A 19,999-nucleotide genomic window follows, 5' to 3' on the forward strand; every position below is an offset into this window, starting at 1 on the left:
GAGTGATCACACCATTGTGGTTATCTGGATCATGAAGATCTTTTTTGTACAGTTCTTTTATGTATTCTTGCCACCTCTTCTTAATATCTTCTGCTTCTGTTAGGTCTATACCATTTCTGTGCTTCATTGTGCCCTTTCAGCTTTGCATGAAATGTTACCTTAGTATATCTAATTTTCTTGAAGAGATCTCAAGTCTTTTCCATTGTATTGTTTTCCTCTATCTCTTTGCATTGAGTCCTTAGAAAGCCTTTCTTATCTCTCCTTGACATCCTTTGAAACTCTGCATTCAGATGGGAATATCTTTCCTTTTCTCCTTTGCCTTTTGCTTCTCTTCATTTCTTAGCTGTTTGTAAGGCCTGCTGAGACAACACGGTCCACTGGAGAAGGGAACGGTAAACCACTTCAGTATTCTTGCCTTGAGAAGCGCATGAACAGTATTTCCTTCGGAACTTAAATATACTTACCTTGTGTCATAAGTTGTTTTTACAGGGTAGTAAGGTTTGGAGAATAAAGATTTGGAGACTTAGTGGCAACACTGTCTCTTTCCAGTCTTGATAGTAGTTTGGTTTAGTACTCTTGGTAAATTACTTTGGTTTTAGCTTTACTATTCATTGGGACCCCTTTGTTTATTTCTATTTTTCCCCCTGATGTTTGCCATCTAGCAGTGAGGAGGAATGGACAGTGTGTCATTCCCTCATTCTCTGGCCATTCCTGTGGCTCCGTCCTTCAGTATAACGAATAGGCTCCTTTTAGACAGTGTTCATCAGCCTCATCAAACCTCATTTGTCTTCCATTTTTGAACAGTACAGAGCTTCTTTAAAATGTAGGCCTAGAGAGCTTAAAAATTATTTCCCTCATTCTTATTTTCAGGTGATTGAGTCTTCCAGTTATCAAGCAGAGGTGAGAACATTAGTTACAGCAACCCTCGAAAATCTGAGGCCAAAGACTCAGATGCCTAGTGGGACTCCTAGTAGGAATTATTGGTTCAGACTTCTAGACTGTTTTCATCGTCATTCCATCCAAAATAGAAAATTTATATCTCTAAAAAATTACCCTGTGAATCAGTTTGTCATGCTTTAAAGTGTAGAAAGGGAAACTATGTGTTTAATACAGACCTGTAGTAAAATATACCTTCTTGATGCTTTGGATCCATAAACAAATCTCAAAAGAGATTTCTCTTCATTGAAAGGGATCCTAAAACCAGAAGTACTCTGTCGTAGCTTTGTTAACTTGACGGATGTTACACAGAAAGAAAAATTGGGGTTGTAGTGTTGTATGTGGCAGTTACTTAATGTACCACTTGTGTAGCTTTCTGGAATACTTTAATTAGATAGTTGTGCTGAAGACTTCTAATGAACATTACCAGCTGTGAAACCCAAAGACTAATTTCTTAAATAATTAGGGAATATAAATATAATTTTCTCCATTTTTTTCATGCCCTGAGAAAATTTTAATCTTTATCTGTAACATAGTGTACTTTTTTTCATCCCTAAATCAATATGTCAGTCTACAGCTTTCATTGTATGTGTTTTTGAAAACATCACTTATTAAAACAGAGCAGTCTTTTAGAAGTGGTTTAATGAATCTGGGAGGGTGAACTCAATTTCAGTTTCTTAATTATATCCATTTAAATTCCATTATAATTTGTTGAGCACCTAGCATGTGCTCAGGACTGTTGGTGAGCAAATTTGAGTCCTCTGAGAGGCTTCAGAGCCATTTAAAAATATTTAATTGGAAAAGAGTAATTTTCTTAATTTACAGATAACCACCCAGGAGTTAACTGGCAAGTTTTACTTGGTAAGCAGAGTCCCAGACAGGGAGCTGTCCACCACCATGGTGCTGATTAAGGACTTTCCTTGTTACAAATCCATTACCTACTCTTAAGCTGATTCGCATCCACTGTATGAGTAGTGCATTCTGAAAACTGAATTCACTTCAGATGCCATATGGAACAAGATAAAATACAAGTATGTGAATAAATAAGCACATACATAAATGAAACATAAGCTGTGTAGCGCATTGTGCTCATGTGCTTATGGAGTTTTCCTAGCCTCTCTCTCTCTGTGTGATTAAATTGGTGGCGTCAAGTTCCTTAGGGTGCAGTTGGTCGAACCTTTATCGATAGTCTATTGGTTCTCTGTTCTGCGCTCCCCTCTGAGTGAACTTCTGTCCCTGTTGCTTGATATTATTGGCACAAGGAGCAGTCTTAGAAGAGGCCGGCTTGATGGTCCCTTATCGAGTCATGCTCACACTGGCGCTAGGACTCTGAGTCTCCCCAGTTCATGGTCCCTCCTGTTGCCTACAGAAACTTGCCTGGGACAGGTGGAGGGTCCTCAGCTCAGCCTGCAGTCTCCTGGGTTCTCTTTTGAGATGCTGTTTTTTTAATTTCTGTTGCATAAACTCCTCCCTGAGGGCATAGTCCTTCCCTCAAGATGGAGGGGACAGAGCATAAGGTTTAGACGTTGTTTTTTAACCATATAGCTCATCACTGGGACAACTAGTAGACGAATGTGCTCTGGGCTGCACAGGCCAAGACCTATATTCTTGGTTCCCTTCACACACTTGGGTAAATGAATGCACACAACTCCCCAGCCCCATTTTTCAGTCTTTGTTTCCTCATCTTCCACACAGTACGGTTCTGCCCAAGGACTGGCAAGCCTATAGCATTCCTCTCAAAGGTCCTGAGACACCTCCTTGATGCATTTCTACCCAGAGAACAAATTCCTGGTCTGACCAGTACTTTGCACACTATCTTCCCTGGCATTTTGCTTGAGTCTTACGAATATTTTCATCTGCCTTTTTTTTTTTTTTTTGGTCTGCTTTTAAATGGGACTCATTTGAGATTTTTCTCCAGTGATTCTTCTTTCATTTGACAAGGTATTTCTTATTATAATCTGAATTTGCTGAAGAATTGATGCTTTTAAATTGTGGTACTGGCGAAGACTCTTGGACTTCAGAGAGATCAAACCAGTCGATCCTAAATGAAATCACCTCTGAGTACTCATTGGAAGGATTGTTGCTGAAGCTCCGATACGTTGCCTACCTGGTATGAAGAGCTGACTCATTGGAAAAGACCCTGATGCTGGGGAAGATTTAAGGCAGAAGGAGAAGGGAACAGCAGAGGATAAGATGGTTAAATAGTATCACCAACTCAATGGACATGAACTTGGGCAGCTCTGGGAGATGTTGGAAGACAGGGAAGCCTAGTGTGCTGCAGTCCATGGGACTGCAGAGGGTCACGCATGACTTAGTGACTGACGACAACAACATAATATTAGTGAACGGTTACTCTCTATGATTACACTTCTCCAAACTGAAGGATACAAAATATCTGCTACGCCTCTCCCTTCTTTAAAACATGACACAATTTATAAGAGGCCCTTTGGCTTCAGCCAGAAGGCATATCTTTGCCCGACTTCTTTTTCTCTTGCTCTCTACAGTCTGCGTCTTGCCCTGCTCCCTTCCAGTTTTCAAGACTTTTAATTGCTCGGCCACTCTCTCAATTAAAGTTTTGTGACATTGGGTACCTCAGAGCTGACAGGCAGATTATCTTATTTCCGATTATTTCAGCACTTGGCCAAGTGGTGCTGAGAATCCTCTGACCAGAATACTTGCAAAGGGACTGCCTGTTGGTAGGAACAGAAACACAGAGCAGGGCAGTTGTATTTACTCCACTTCACAGACCAAGATCTAAAGTTCAGAAAGGGAAACTGATATGCTTAGGCTTACTTGATGTGAATTTACCCTGCTGGTACCGCTAATGATCACTTAGGTAAAGTGAATTAAAATGATTCTTGGAAAAATTTAATCTTCATTAGACATGTAAAGTTACCTGAATCACACATGTTTACACACGTTTACATGCATAGTCATCTGGCTTTGGGATCAGACATCTCATTCTAGTTCAGCGGCTGCCTGGTCCCTACACTGGCTGCTTGTCCCCACGTCTGTACAGCTGGGACATGAATAGATTGCTCCTGTGATCCCTTCCATTGCTGGCTCTGTGTTCCGCATTTCTGGTGCTGGAAGATTTGTATAGAGGGAGAGAGTTATTTGAACAAATTGAATCATGTGGGTACAGGGTTCTTAGGTTGTTGAAAAATCGGATGATTGTCTGAAAAAGATGGATAGCAAAGCATCCCCCGTTTATATGACTCTTGCTGTTTAATTCTCATTAAAAGTATTCGTCTGGATCTTAGTTCTGTGTAACAGGCTCAAGGTTATTAAACGCACTTTATGGATCATTTGTTTAATGTGACCAAACTAAAAATTAAGAAGCACATTATTCAGTGTTCATAAAATGAATGTTTTAAACAGACAGATTCATTCTCGTGTTTGCATCCTGCTTTGATGTAGAGCTGTAATGGAGTTATAGACGGATATTCTCCTTGGACATTTATAAGTTGATGATGCCTGTTGAATACCTTTTACAAAGATTAATATTTTTTGCTCTGTGCCCATTACCAGAGCATTAATCATCATGGCCTCAGCCTGCACAGCTGAGAATGAGCAGATGTCACATTATTGCTGTCTGTAATCAAAGTGGATCGCACTGGGGAAACGGGTGTGGAAGGCTGGCTGGTGTGTTGCAGGGCTCTGATCCCCATGGCTGATTTGCGAGGGATCTGGGCCCGGGGCTGCCTGCGCCTTCCTGGCTGTCTGGGCGGGGCTGTCAGCAGTCACTCTGTGCATGGCAGGGAAAAGCCAGGACAACTGTGCTGCCGGGTTGTGGCTCTCTTGTAGGTCAGCTCCGTGCCTCGACGCAGACTAGCAGGCATTGATGAGGCCTACAGTCACGCCTGTGACTGAAGACCGTCCGCCGGGAGAAAGCTGTGGCCTTGACTCTCCTTCCAGAGATGAGCACTAGTTCATTAAAATGAGAAATCGCACAGGAGGCCTCCAACATCTGCTTCCTAGCACACTCCCAGACTGCGCTGTCCAACAGAGATAAAATGCCAGCTACATACACAATTTATAATTTTATACAGTCCACAGTAAAAAAAAAAAAAAGTACAAGACAGTTGGTGAAATTAATTTTAATAATATATTTCATCTGAAATATGTCAACACGACCTTGATCTAAATATTACAAGTGGCATGTTTCACACGCTTTTTTTTTTTCCCCCATAGGAACTCTCTAAAACCCATTGTGGGTTTTTCCATGTATATCATATCTCAGTTTGAATGCTGAATTTTCATCACAGACTCTAGATCTGTATTTTTCACATTTAATAAAATTCACCACAGGAAAGGAGATTCATGTATACATGCTGTTCCGTCGTTCCAAATAGTTGTTTGCAAGAACTGAATCAGGTGTCCATTTTTTTACATTTAAGTTAAAAACTTAAATGTAAAAAATTACATGAAATTAACTTAAGTTAAAAATTCTACTCATCAGTGGAACAGGCTGTATTTCAAGGGCTCACTGGCTACCCTATTGACTGACAAACTCTAAGGCAGGAGTTTTTGCTGTGTACTTTGTTGGAAAAGCTGACTTTGCAGAATAATATTATTTCCGTTACAGTTATTGACAGCTACCCTTGACTGAGTGCTGACTACTTGCCAGATACACACATTACATCATTTGATTCTCACAGTGAGCCTGAAGGGTTAACAGTAGCATGCCCGTTTAAAGAGAAGGACAATTAAGCCTTCTAGAGTTGAAGTAACTTGCCCAAGATTCAAGGCAAAGAGTGAGACAGGTAGATATTATTATTTTGTTCTGTGCATGGGTAAACAGAACTTTAATCAGACCAAAAGGCTTTTTCAAAATCAATTAGACTGTTAGTCCCAAACTCTCAATTTATCCCTCCCCTCTTCCTTCCCTTTGTCAACTATAAACTTGTTTTCTATGTCTGTGACTCTCGGGATTAACAGAAGCACACTTTCGTATATAACATAGATGAACAGCAAGAACCTACTGTATGACACAAGGAGCTACAGTCAGTATCTTACAATAACCTATAATGGAAAAGAATCTGAAAATGTTTATAGATATATGTACACTGAATCACTTTGCTGTACACCTGAAACTAGCACATTATTGTAAACCAACTCTTGTTCAGTTCAGTCGCTCAGTTGTGTCCAACTCTTTGTTGACCCCGTGGGCTGCAGAACACCAGGCTTCCCTGTCCATCACCACCTCCCGGAGCTTGCTCAAACTCACGTCCATTGAGTCGGTGATGCTGGGCAACCATCTCATCCCCTTCTCCTCCTGCCTTCAGTGCTTTCCAGCATCAGGGTCTTTTCTAAGGAGTCAGTTCTTTGCATCAAGTGGCCAAAGTATTAGAGCTTCAGCATCAGTCCTTCTAATGAATATTCAGGGTTGATTTCCTTTAGGACTGTCTCATTTTATCTCCTTGTAGTCCAGCATATTCTCAAGAATCTTCTCCAACACCACAGTTCAAAAGCATCAGTTCTTCAGTGCTCAGCTTTCTTTATGGTCCAACTCTCACATCTATACATGAATACTGGAAAAACCATAGCTTTGACTAAACAGACCTTTGTTGGAAAAGTAATGTCTCTGCTTTTTAATATGCTGTCTAGGTTTGTCATAGCTTTTCTTCAAAGGAGAAAGTGTCTTTTGATTTCATGTTTGCAGTCACCATCTGCAGTGATTTTGGAGCCCAAGGAAATAAAATCTGTCACTGTTTCCATTATTTCCCCATTTATTTGCCACGAATTGATGGGACCAGATGCCATGATCTTAGTTTTTTGAATGTTGAGCTTTAAGCCCGCTTTTTCACTCTCCCCTTTCACCTTCAGCAAGAGGCTCTTTAGTTCCTCTTTGCTTTCTGTCAGAAGGCTGGTGTCATCTGCATATCTGAAGTTATTGATATTTCTCCTGTCAATCTTTATTCCAGCGTGTGGTTCATCCAGCCTGGCATTTCACATGATGTATTCTGCTTATACATTAAATAAATAAACTGGTAATGGAAGTAAAGTCCGGTGCTGTAAAGAACAATATTGTGTAGAAACCTGTAATATTAGGTCCATGAATCAAGGTAAATTGGAAGTGGTCCAACAGGAAGTAGCAAGAGTGAGCATTGACACTTTAGGAATCAGTGAACTAAAATGAACTGGAACAGGCAAATTTAATTCAGATGACTGTTATATCTACTACTGTGGGCAAGAATCCATTAGAAGAAATGGAGTAGCCATCATAGTCAACAAAAGAGTCCAAAATGCCGTACTTGTGTGCAATCTCAAAAACGACAGAATGATCTCTGTTCATTTCCAAGGCAAGCTATTTGGTATCACAGTAATCCAAGTCTATGCCCAACCACTAATGCCGAAGAAGCTGAAGTTGAATGGTTCTATGAAGACCTACCTACAATACCTCCTAGAATTAACACCAAAAAAGATGTCCTTTTAATCATAGGGGACTTGACTCTACTTTAGTGAAAAACAAACAAAATCAAATAGACTGGCCCAGGTTCCTAGGCTTCAGTCATGTGCTGGTCACAGCTTTTTTCCATGTGTTGATCTGTGGGTGGTTGGCTTAAAATGTGTTTTCTTGATTTCAGTGTTTGTTTGGTTGGTTGTTTTTCTCTTTTTCCTTTGAGTGGGGAGATTGTCAGCTTCCCAGGACATCCATTCTGAACCAAGTGAGACTATAGGCACTGATCTCGCTGTAGAAATGGTATTCTATTCATGGAGAAGGTTACTGGGGTCACCGATTTGAGACACTCAGGATATGACAGGGGATTCCTCTTCCTTGACTGCCAGATACATGTCTGATGCTTTAGTTGCAGGTGTGACTGTATGGGTGGGTATGTTTGTACGTGTGGGTGTGGGTGGGTGGGTGCGTGAGTGGTTGTGTGTGGGGGTACCTTCCTCTATGTTCTTAATGTTTTGTTTTGACTTAGAAAATTTTTCAGGATCTTTAGTGTTATTGCAAACTTAGTCCCACCACTTCTTGAGAAAGCTGAAAGGAATGTAAATGCAGAGTCAGTGGTGTCCTTTGTAAAATAAGGTTCATTTTGCTTTGGGTGGGGAGGGCTGCTGGGTGGCTGCGGCGGCACCAGGAGGCAGACCTGCTTCTCACTGCAGACCTTCTCCTGTGAGCCTCTGCGCCTGTAGTTACAGAGAACGCAGATCAACACTCTTGTGTGTGAGCACATGTGTGCACGTGTGCACACACACGTGCATCTGCAGGCACACACACGCACACACGCACATGCACACACATGCGCACACACACGTGTGCGTGCACACACACGTGCACACACGGATTCACACCCACACACGTATGCACACCCATGCACACACACGCACGTGCACACACATGCACACACATGCACGCACACACATGCACGTGCACGCACATACACCTGCACACACACATACGCGCACACACACACACACACACATGCATGCACACGCAAGTGCATGTGCACGTGAGCCCGAGCACTGCTGGTGGGATCGGCTTGGACAGTGATCAGTGCAGCTGAGACCCCAGAGAGGCAAGTGGGAGCTTGCAGTGACGGCTTTGCCCGATGTCTTCTGAGGATGGGATGGGCGGCCCTTGGTTTCACGTCCTCGCTCGCCGTGTCAAACAAGCAGAGCACTGGGTTCAACCATGCAGAAGACTGTGGACTGAAGTCCTGGGCAGCTGTCTTGTTGGGAAGAGAGCACTTCTCCCCCTGAGCACATGCATGCCTGCTCACACGTGCCCACACATGTGTAGGAAGTCACAGGCACGTGTGCACACACATACTTACACACACACACACTTACACACAGACCCCTCCTCTAACAGACTGTTCCAGAGGAACAAGCAGGTCCCAGAGCCACTCTTAGATCCCAGCTGTCTGAGACCTGGCACCGGAAGCCCACCTGTCCCAGGTCTGTCAGGGGCCTGGGCTGGGGCCTGCCAGTCATGGGTCACCAGGAAGGTGGGTCAGTTGAGCTTGGGCTGCTTCCAGCTGTGGTCCTCGCAGCCACTGCGGGACCTGGGACGTTGCTCTTCTTCGTGGGGAGGCCTGGGTCGTGCTTTTGAAGGTGCAGCCGCCCTGTGACCCTCTGTCCTTGGAGACCTGCAGGAGATGCCTGGTGTGGTCCATGCGCCTGCACAGAAGCCCTGGGCATGCGGCCGCTCCCTCCTGGTGAGCTGGCCCTGTGATGGGCGTGTGGTCAGGGGCCTGTGCTGGCCCTCTGGACAGGAGTGTTGCACCCTCCCAAAGTCCTGTTCATGTGCTCTTGTTCCAGCCTCTCGGTGAGGTGGGCTTATCCCCATGGCCCCCTTTATCTTGACCAGCCAGAGGTGGGCGGCAGTGTAAGGTTAAAACCACAGTTATCCTGTGGATGTTGAAAACATCCCGTGTGTATATTCCATAGTATCTCTCGTTACTGTGGGCCCATGAAGGGTTATAACAAATGGATTTTTATGTTCTCAGAAACTTAACAGGATGAAAGTCTTTAAACATGACAAAATGGCAGCAAAATGTCCAAAATTTGGTCCTTTTTCTTCAAAAGAGGCTGAGTAATAAACAAGCAAAGCTATCACAGAGCTCTGGGTGGGGTGGCAGGTGGGCGTTCGCAGCTGGAGCCGGGAATGGTTGACGGCATCTCTCCCAGCAGAAGGTGGACAGGGCGGCCATCCCTTCCCTCACCCTGGAGTGATTCTGACAGATGACACCAGCACACTCGATTATTTGGAGGACGATGAAGTCCACCCCCGCCTGTCCGGCGTGACAGATACATGGGGCCGTACGGCATGGACTGCGGCCAGGGCCTCTGGGTCGCCAGATCCCAAGGAGCCATTTCTGCCGTCTCCGAGTCCAGAGCTATGTTCCTCTGAGTTTCTAGGATCATTGTGGGCACAGCCCTGCTGCCACGTTGGCCTGGCACGTCCACCGGCCTGCTGCTGCTGTGGGGTCCCTCCCACGCTTGGCTTTGCTCAGCCTCCGAGGTCATGTTTTCCGTGGTCGTGTGGTCAGCACCTGTCTCTGTCTGCTCAGCTTCTCGTGGCTCTTCCTTCTCCAGCTGCTTGGAAATTAGATTTACCTCCAGAACAGTGGTAGCAGTGATGCTGGGGACAACCGAGTGGCCGGGGTGGCTGAGGGATCATCTCCTGAGGGTGGACACACTGGTGATGTGTCTCAGGTGGTAGGGAAGGGGGACTCCAGCTGGAGATGCTCCGCTTGGACCTTGAGGATGAACACAGGCAGAGCTGGACTCAGACGGCTTGGCCGAGGGCCCTGCCCTGCCCCTAGGTTTCTGGGAGCTGGAGTGTAGCCCTACACTGGACGTCGGGTTGCAGTTAAGGTCAGCAGAGCTACTGCAGGCTGGTGCAGCTTGTGAACTTCAGGATTTTGTAGTAAGGTGTTGGATTTGGGATGCCTGTGGAGTTTGTGTATGCAGTGGGTCAGGATTTTGGGCAGCTACACTTTCAGGCTGGATTCACTGCCATGAGGTCATCTTGTGGCCTGTCCCTTGGACTGGCTTTGTCCTGGGATGCCTGTGCCCTCTCCTACGCTGGAGGCCCATCTCAGCTTTGGAGCGCTTCTGTCATGAGTTCAAGGGGTGGTGGCATTTGGGGGAGATGCTCTCTGCGGGGCTGGGCATTCGCCACAGACGTTGTAGGAAGGGCTGGGTAGCAAGGGGAAGGAATCGTGTGATGGCCCCTGACGTCCAGGAGCCACGACGAGGAGAGCCTGTCCTGGTCCCCATGCCAGAGCGCCTTCTCCTTGTGCTGCGCTCTCACGCCCTGCCCGCCTGCGATTCCTGACATCATAGTCAGCGAAGCCCGCCCGGCCGCTGCCCAGAAGATGCTCAGCTCTTTAGCATCTCTGGCTTACCTCTGCCTAAGTATTTGTTGGGTTCCCTGGTGGCTCAGTGGTAAAGAACCCACCTGGCAGTGCAGGAGAGGCAGGTTTGATCCCTGTCCTGGGAAGATGCCCTGGAGGAAGAAATGGCAGCCCACTCCAGTATTCTTGCCTGGGAGATCCCGTGAACATAGGAGCCTGGTGGGCTACAGTCCACAGGGTTCCCAGGAGTTGGACACAGCTTAGCGACTGAGCATGCACGCAAGTATGGATTCCTGTAATGGTGACATCTGCAAGCAAATGCATATATTCATCTGTTCTTTGGGGGAAACTGCGTCTGGAAAAACGGAGTTGTTATCAGTTCCTTTTCTGTGGATTAAATCAAAATGGAGCTTGAAAAAGCCTTAGCATGAGCTTCCTACATGCAGCCCCCTGGAAAGTGGAGGAGCAGAAGGATGTGGGCTGTTTCTCCATCTCCCTGTCTGACCTGCCTCTCTCCTCCATCCTGTGGTCTTCTTTACCACACGTGTGTGCTGGTCACTTAGTCGTGTCTGACTGTTTGCGACCCTGTGGACTGTAGCCCTCCAGGCTCCTCTGTCTATGGGATTTCCCAGGCAAGAATACTAGAGTGGGTTGCCGTTCCCTTCTCCCAGGCATCTTCCCCTCCCAGGGATCAAACCCAAGTCTGCTGCCGGCAGATTCTTTACCACCTGAGCCACCAGGGAAGCCCCTACTTCTTGGCAAAATCTCCTAAGCAGGTCTCTGCATACTTTCAGGAATGTTTCCAGTGTTGCAGGCTCATTTGTTTTCTTTATGTTAAAAAATAACTCAGAAAACATTAATGCAAAGACATGCTTATGTGTGTATCGTTAACACTGGAAGTCCTAAAATGTAAAATTCTAAAAACAAGCCCAAGATATTTAATGTTTCCAATCTCTGCTGTCTCTTCTCTCGTGTTCCACATTTTAAAGGGAACGACAGTGGCTGAGTTTGTTTCACCATCAGAACTGCTGTTGTCAGCAGATCGCTCACGTTGGAGGGTGGGTGTGCTGGAGTTCAGTGGAATTCCCCAGCAGAAAGAGACAGTTAGTAATCAACATTTCATCTCCAATCTTATTTGTGTCTAGTTCATTTGTTTTTTTTTTTTTTTTGTCTGAGCATCCTTTCCATGGTTCTATCTGAAAAACAAATGAAAACCCAAATTATCTTTGATCCTGAGACACCAGCATCCCTTCCTTTCCGAGCTGTGCTCCCGGAGCTGTGTCTGCGCTCCTGGTTTTGTCTTCTCATCCCACTCCAGGAAGCTGGCCTGAACAGGACTCTGTGTGCTCTCAGTCGCCACGTCCCAGGGCTGTTCCTTTGGATCTGGTCTTGCCACACCCAGGCCACCTGCCCTCCCTTGATTTGGGTGATGTCACTCATCTCTGCCTCATCCCACGTTGCTGCTCGCTCCATCTCCTGTTCTAATACCACCTCCTGACTGCCGCTCATAGTACTCCCTTCTCATTCTCCATACTTCTCTTTAATGGTCTTACTCACACACCTGGCATTTATTACCGTCTAAGGGCTGTTGCTTCTTGGGTCCGTGAGACTGGAGATCTCTAAGGTCTAGACACCTACCAAGTAGAGCTACTTGCATATCCAACAGGCAACTCAAACGCAACTCATCCAAAACCAAACCCTGGTCCTTTTCTCCTCCCTTAGATACCCTTCTGTTCCCAGGTTCCTCTCCTTGGAAGGTGTCACATCCTGCCATGGGTGACTCATCAAGGGCTCATGTTGGACTGGGTGTCATGTTTGACTCTCGTTTAGCTCCTGGCCTCCTCTCCGTTTATCATCAGCCACTGTTCAGCTTGCCTCCAGTGTGGTTTTGTTCAGGGCCTCTTCTTTCAAACTTACCACTGTAGCAGGAGGTCAGTTCAGTTTAGTTGCTCAGTCACGTCCGACTCTTTGTGATCCCTGTGGACTACAGCACGCCAGGCTTCCGTGTCCATAGCCAACTCCTGGAGCTTGCTGATTTCCATCAAGTTGGTGATGCCATCCAACCATCTCATCTTCTGTCGTCAGCAGGAGGTCAGGCTTTTCCTAGTTTTTGCTTGGACTATTGCAGTAGCTAACTAGCCAGTTCTGTGCCTCCCATCTGCACTGCCCTACCTGGATGCCATCACAGAGGCTCTCTCTGGCCTTTTGTATTATCATATCCCTTCCCCATCAGCTTCTTCCAATTCTCCAACCGTTTCAATCTCACCCATCACGTTCAGAATGAAACCTGACTTCCTGTCTGGTATTTTATTCTCCTTCTCCTCTTCCCACCCTCCTGAACTTCGCCTGTGGCTCTGTGAATATGTCATCTACTCCCGTCTCCCTGAATTTGTGCCTAGGATTGCCCACCCTATGTGGGAGGTTCTAATGCTTCTTCCCAGCAGGTGAATGCACTGCATCCTGAAGGAGGCCTTCCTTTCACCTCCAAGGTCAATACTTGCTCCCGACTGCTCCCTCCCTCATTAGCCCAGGGGTCTAGGAGGCCAGGGAGGGTAGCGGGGGTTGCTCTTCACCGGTATTTATGTCGCATCATAAGAGCAAGTACCTGTCCAGAGCATCTCACCTGTTCCCGGCCCAGGCCCTCATGCCTAATCTTGCAGGTGGACATTGAGCCTAAAACCTGTGAGTTACTAGTGCCAGTGTGTCCGTGTTAGAGATGAGGAAACCTAGGCTTGTAGAGTTAACCAGCTTAGCCCAAGGTTACCCTGCACGGAAAACAGCAGAATTTAAACCCACACAACCTCACTCCAGAGCCTGAGCTCCGCCCTCTGCAGACTGTCCTCTGCAGGTGTGAACCCAGCAGAAAGTTGTCCCTGACCAAGTAAACATTAAGTGTGGAAGTTAGTGAGTTGTGAACTGGCCAAGCTCAGGAACGTCTGGGAGGTATATGGAAGCAGAAAGGAACCATGCTCTGGTCCTCCTAGGAAACAACAAGAATAGTTGCAACTAAAATCATTTGTGTTTTAACACGTATTCCTTTTAAATGGGCCAATCAGTAAATTCATAGTTTGGCACAGAAAATTAGTTAAACTCGCTGCAGGCTTGTTTGTGTTTGTATCGACGTGCACACCATGGGATATATGTGATTGTGTATCTGTGTGCTTGTGTTTGTTAACTGTCATCTTATGTGGTGGCAACACAGACATGTGTGCATATGTGAGTATGTGTGTGTGAATTGTCTGATAAGAAAACAAGTGATTTCTGCCCGGTCAGCTGGTCTGACGCCCTCCAGATGTCAGTTTCACATTGCAGAGAGTGTTAGTGCAACATGCCCTGTCTCAAGCTAGGAAAACAAGCTTCTGGCAAACAGAGTTGCGTCTCGGTGGGTCTCCTGCTGACTGGTAACCTGGTGTCCTCTGCAGACTGCAGAGAGATCCTGCTTCCCATGATGACGGATCAGCTCAAGTACCATCTGGAGAGACAGGAAGATCTGGAGGCCTGCTGCCAACTGCTCAGCAACATCCTTGAGGTTCTGTACCGGAAGGACGTGGTGAGTAACCGTGGGGCTGCCTCCATGGACCCCGCAGCAAGCGTGGGCCTGTGATCCTCCTGAGACCTGGCCTCGACGGACCGAATCACGTTTGATTCATTTAAAAGAGAACGGCCTGAATTTTAAGGGTTGCCCTTTCTTTTTCTTTGGGCCTTCCCTGGTGGCTCTAATGATAAAGTGTCTGCCTGCAATACAGGTGACCCTGGTTCAATCCTTTGGGTCAGGAAGATCCCCTGGAGAAGGGAAGGGCAACCCACTCCAGTATTCTTGCCTGGAGAATCCCATGGACAGAGGAGTGAGTGTGGCGGGCTGTAGTCCAAGAGGTCGCAAAGAGTCAGGCATGACTGAGCGACTAACACCTTTCTCTTTTTCTCTGTAGAGTTGCATGCTCAAATTATTTTTTTTATTAATGTATAAAGCTTGATGGGGCTTCCCTAGTGGTAAAGAATCCTCCTGCCAATGCAGGAGGTATAGGCACATGGGTTTGATCCCTTGGTTGGGAGGATCGCCTGGAGGAGGAAATGGCAGCCCACTCCAGTCTTCTTGCCTGGGAAATCCAATGGACAGAGGAGCCTGGTGGGCTGCAGTCCATAGGGGCGCACAGAGTCAGACACGACTGAGCGCACAGAGGAGGATGATTGTATTATCATGTGTGTCTTTCCACATTAAAGATACTGTTTTGTTTCCTGTGACTTCTCAGCTCAGTGACTCCCAAGACTGAGATTTGATATTTAAGGTCAGAGGCTTTGATGTTAAAAATTAGAAATAAACAGGGCGGCTAATTGCCTTCTTTCTTTCAATCATTGTCTTTAATAAATCATACTTAGTATTATTATTTTATGATGAGCATAGTTGTTGTTCCTTTAAGTCAGTGGTGCTTCTGACAATTTTGAGAGCAGTTCTCTGCCCCTTTTTGCAGGTTCCTTTCTGTACAGGCAGCTTTTTCCTGTGCTTTCTTTGCTATTTCTTTTTTACATGGTATTTTCTTTTGCATTTCTCAATTGTATGCTTATTCCTCTGCCCTTTTGGTCTTAATAAAAAGCTGGCAGAAGCACATGTGGAAACAGCTGACTCTCTGCCTCCCGACCCCATTGTACCTACCATACGCATTTGTGTACGCACATGTGTGTGCACATGTAGGGTCACTGGTTCTCCAGGTGTGTCTGGACAGCTGTTCAGAGCCGCGTCTGTCTCTGTCTCTAGCAGTGGCTAGATGAATCAAGGTTTTCCAGTTAGTAGGGCTTGTTCTTAGCTTTCCCCCATGCGACTCTGGACAACTCCCCAGTCCAAACACATGCACACACACACGCACACACACATGTGCCTGTCCCGCCCACTTCTTTGCTGCACCTGCTTATCTTCTCAGAGTCTGGGTGATGTGCTTGAAAAGAGAATTACAGTAAGTTAGTTAACTGCGACTGTGGCTATGTCCACCCTCCCCAGGCTTTGTCTCTGAAAGCTCTTGCCAGCCTTAACCCAAAGGCCAGCCTTCAATCATCCCAGTCCAGGCCTTTTGAAAAATGCTCAACATCGCTCCTTACACTGCTGCTGCTGCTGCTGCTGCTGCTGCTGCTGCTGCGTCGCTTCAGTCGTGTCCGACTCTTTCGACCCCATAGACGGCAGCCCACCAGGCTCCCCGGTCCCTGGGATTCTCTAGGCAAGAACACTGGAGTAGGTTGCCATTTCCTTCTCCAATGCAGGAAAGTGAAAAGTGAAAGTGAAGTCGGTCAGTTGTGCCCAACCCTCAGTGACCCCATGGACTGCAGCCTTCCAGCCTCCTCCGTCCATGGGATTTTCCAGGCAAGAGTACTGGAGTGGGGTGCCATTGCCTTCTTCTCGCTCATTATGAAAGAAATGCAAATCAAAACTACAATGAAGTTATTCCTTCACTTCAGTCATCAGAATGGCCATCATCGAGAAATCTACAAACAGCAAATGCTGGGGGGGATTTGGAGAAAGGGGAACCCTCTTACAGGGTTGGTGGGGATGTAAATTGATACAGCCACTAGGGAGAACAGTATGGAGAGTTCTTTAAAACTAAGAATGAAACTACCATATGACCCAGCAACCCCACTATTGGGCATATACTCTGAGGAAACCATAATTTAAAAAGACATGTACTCCCAAGTGCATTGTAGCACTGTTTACAATAGCTAGACCGTGGGAGTAACCTAGATGTCCACTGACAGATGAATGGATAAAGAGGCTGTGGTGTATATGTGTGTGTGTATATATATATATATATATATATATATATATATATATATAGGAATATTGTTCAGCCATGAAAAGGAACACATTTGAATTAGTTCTAGTGAGGTGGATGGACTTGGAACCTGTCACACAGAGTGAAGTTAGTCAGAAATGGGAAAAACACATATCGTATATTAACGCATGAGCATGGAATCTAGAAAAAATGGTACTGCTTTCAGGGCAATGAAATTACTTGCAGGGCAAGAATAGAGACACAGACATAGAGCACAGATTTGTGGACACAGCGGGGGAAGGAAGGAGTGGGACAAATGGAGAAAATTGGCTGTATGACCCAGGGAGCTCAAACCGGGCTGTGTGACAGCCTAGAGGGGTGGGATGGGATGGGAGGTGACATATTTATACATGGCTGATTCATGTTGTTGTTTGGCAAAACCCAATACAATATTGTAAAGCAGTTAGCCTCCAAGTAAAAACAGAAGAGTGAAAAAAAAATTGTACTTGAAAAGTTGTAAGGTCAAGCCTTATAGAGGAGGCAGTGCCTGTCTGGCCTGTGCAGGGCGCCTGGAAAACCTGTTTAAACACGTATAGAATTCATGAAGAAGAATCAACAGTCCCATCACACATGAGACGAAGGAGCACACGTTTACTGATTGGAGATGCTCCGGCGTGCTGCGTTTTCGGGGTTGTGCTAAGGTGATATTTAAACATTCGATTCTATGCAAGCATACACATTACTGGGATCTGACTTGCAGCGTGAGTTATTTGGTTGTTAGCTGCTGGTCCTCTGTGTACAAATGGGCAAGTGTCTTTCCAAAGCTAATTGGTGAGCTAATCAGGGATCATAAACATCATATTGTTTAAACAGATTTGCTTTTATTTTTAAGGTTTGCTTCAATTAAATTACTGTGATTATATAACATTACCATTAATGGGCTATAATTAATAAAATGCCTTGAGTTTTCTTTGTGAAGGCTTTTGCCTGTGACAAGGGCCATTTTTCATCTCGTTAAGGATTGTAATTGATTTACTCTTTACAGGGTAAATGGGTTCCGTGACAGCCGCGGGGCTGGCATGTTAATGACTGTCTTAGCTGTTGGTTTACATGCGTGTCTCCTGCAGGGGCCGACGCAGAGGCACGTCCAGATCATCATGGAGAAGCTTCTCCGGACAGTGAACCGAACCGTCATTTCCATGGGGCGGGATTCAGAACTCATCGTAAGTGTTCAGTGACACACGCATGGGGGTCTCATCATGGCTGAGAGCATCTTTCTCAGGAAAGTCGTTTACTCTCAAGCTTGAAAACCCACACGGTCCTCTTGCAGTTGCCTTTTGAAACTATAGCAAGCAGTTGCGATGCCTTTATTTACAGCCTAGTAGGTTAAGTGGGCTCATTTTCCATGATTCTAGAAGCAAGTGTCAAAGGTGAAAAGCAGGCACACCCTCGTTTTGTAGACGGAGGATTTGGGTCTAGTTTTGTCGTTGCTAGCTTCTAGCAAAGGGTGTTTGTTTTCTTCTAAGTTCCCACACTCCAGGCAGTTGCTTTCTATGTATTTACACTTAAGATCCCATTAATAAAATTTTATGAAGGGCCTTAAAAAGTAATTGAGGCACTCCGAGTTAGCTATTTTCTGTCTTCTCTAATGTACTGTAGATGTTCCTCTTACATGGATGCAAAGCGTGGGATCTATTCTTTTCCTCCGGGTTTTTACCAATAGCGTTGGCGGTCTTTCACGTTTCACGTTGTGGCGCTTTCTCCCAGAGTTTGCCACCGTCATGATTGTTAGATTTGGTTTCATGGGCAAAAGATGCATTTGTAGGTCTCATTTAATTTCTTTCATTTCTGGTATGTATTACCATTTAACTAAGTTGGGTGGATCCTATTTCAAAAAAGTCACTTTCCTAATCAAGGAACAAGAAAAATTCAGTTAGAGTTTTCACTGGCAGTCAGACTAGGCACACTGGTCTCCTTTGGGTTAGTTTAGCTCTGTCTGCATAGCCTGGGCATGGATCAGGTCTGGTGACCCATCAGCTTCCTTCGGACATAAAGCAGGAATGGGGCAGTGGGCTTGTGTTGCTTTCTGTGGCTGCATCACAGTGAGGGATGTGGCGTGTGGCTTTGGATGTGCCACAGAGAATAATCGTTGCCTCTGTATGTTTCCATGTGGTAAGATTGTCAAGTTTATGTTTCTGAATTTTAGCCCATGTTGTGTGCCGGTTTTCCTTTCTAAGGTACATCTCTTTTTGGTTTATGCTTTACCATGTTTAAATTAAGGATTTTTCCTTGTAAATTGATGTTATTTACCGTGGACTCTTCCATTATCCTGTAAACCTCACTTGCTTCTTCATGCTCCTCATTGTTACTCTTCTTCTCTGTAATCTGGAAATGCTTTCGTCTAGGTCAGTGGAGAGGGAGCCCCATGGAGGAAGACTTGGGGTGCTGCAGAGGCACCCCAGGGCCCCAGTGTTCCTGTCTCCTTGGGGTTGTGTCCTGGGTGCCACGGGATACTCTGTCATAGTGGAACTCAGGGGGGCTTTAAGTAGAAGGAAGGATGTGTGGCTAGAAACTGACCTGAGTTTGGTGTCACTGTGCTGAGACCATTGTGGGAGTGACATTCTGGCCCTCACGGAGTCACAGTGAGTGTGCGATGGACAGTCTTGGTGGGCAGAAGCGGGAGGTGGCTGGGCAGAAGCGGGTGGTGGCCAGTGAGCGGGTGAGACGGTCCCATCTCCGGGTAGCAGCGTGTTCACTCGGATCAAAGCCCACTGGCCAGCAGTTACACTGGAGAGAGGAGGGCGGGGAGGACACTCGGAGCAGTTTGGACAGGACCTTGGGATGTGGTGAGATTGTAAGAAGCGCTCACAGCTCAAGCTGAGGATCTAGACTGGACCTTGCAGGCAGAGCATGGTGACTTTTCTCAGACCGTGTGGTCCAGGGGGCCTTTGGGAAATTCCCCATGTCTCAGGCATAGTGATGACAGTGATGGTACGGTAGCTGCTCCTCCTCTCTGTGCTCAGCTCAGCTCAGTTCAGTCACTCACTCAGGTCCGGCTCTTTGCAGCCCAATGGACTGCAGCATGCCAGGCCTCCCTGTCCATCACCAACTCCCAGAGTTTACTCAGACTCACGTCCTTCGAGTTGGTGATGCCATCCAGCTGCCTCATCCTCTGTCGTCCCCTTCTCCTCCCGCCTTCAATCTTTCCCAGCATCAGGGTCTTTTCAAGTGAGTCAGTTCTTTGCTGGGTACTGGTTAATGCATGGAAGAGCCTCGCTTAATCCTCCCCTTCCCTGTGCATAGGTCCCTGCAGAAATGCCCTGCAGGGAGGTGGGAAGTGGCCCCAGACCCACAGCTGGCACGGCGGGGCTCGTGGGGAGCCCTGGTTGGGCACCAGAGCTGGCGTTCTTTGGTCTCTTCTGGAAGACTGAGCTCGGTGATCCTTGTCTCAGCGGTGGACCAGAAGGTCCCCAGGAGGACTCTGAGTTCCTC

General features: G+C 46.3%; 1 protein-coding gene across 5 annotated transcripts in view; it reads left to right on the forward strand.

The window, feature by feature from the left end:
* DOCK1 (dedicator of cytokinesis 1) overlaps positions 1–19,999 on the forward strand; it is a 563,137-nt gene that overhangs the window by 194,622 nt on the left and 348,516 nt on the right. For all 5 annotated transcript variants that reach the window (XM_052661098.1, XM_052661102.1, XM_052661099.1 and 2 more), the window contains exons 26-27: positions 14,174–14,301; positions 17,635–17,730. In XM_052661098.1, the coding sequence (XP_052517058.1) occupies positions 14,174–14,301; positions 17,635–17,730 (224 nt within the window). The remainder of the gene's footprint in view (positions 1–14,173; positions 14,302–17,634; positions 17,731–19,999) is intronic.

This window comes from Budorcas taxicolor, chromosome 23 (genome assembly GCF_023091745.1).
Source record: "Budorcas taxicolor isolate Tak-1 chromosome 23, Takin1.1, whole genome shotgun sequence".
Classification (NCBI taxonomy): Eukaryota; Metazoa; Chordata; class Mammalia; order Artiodactyla; family Bovidae; genus Budorcas; species Budorcas taxicolor.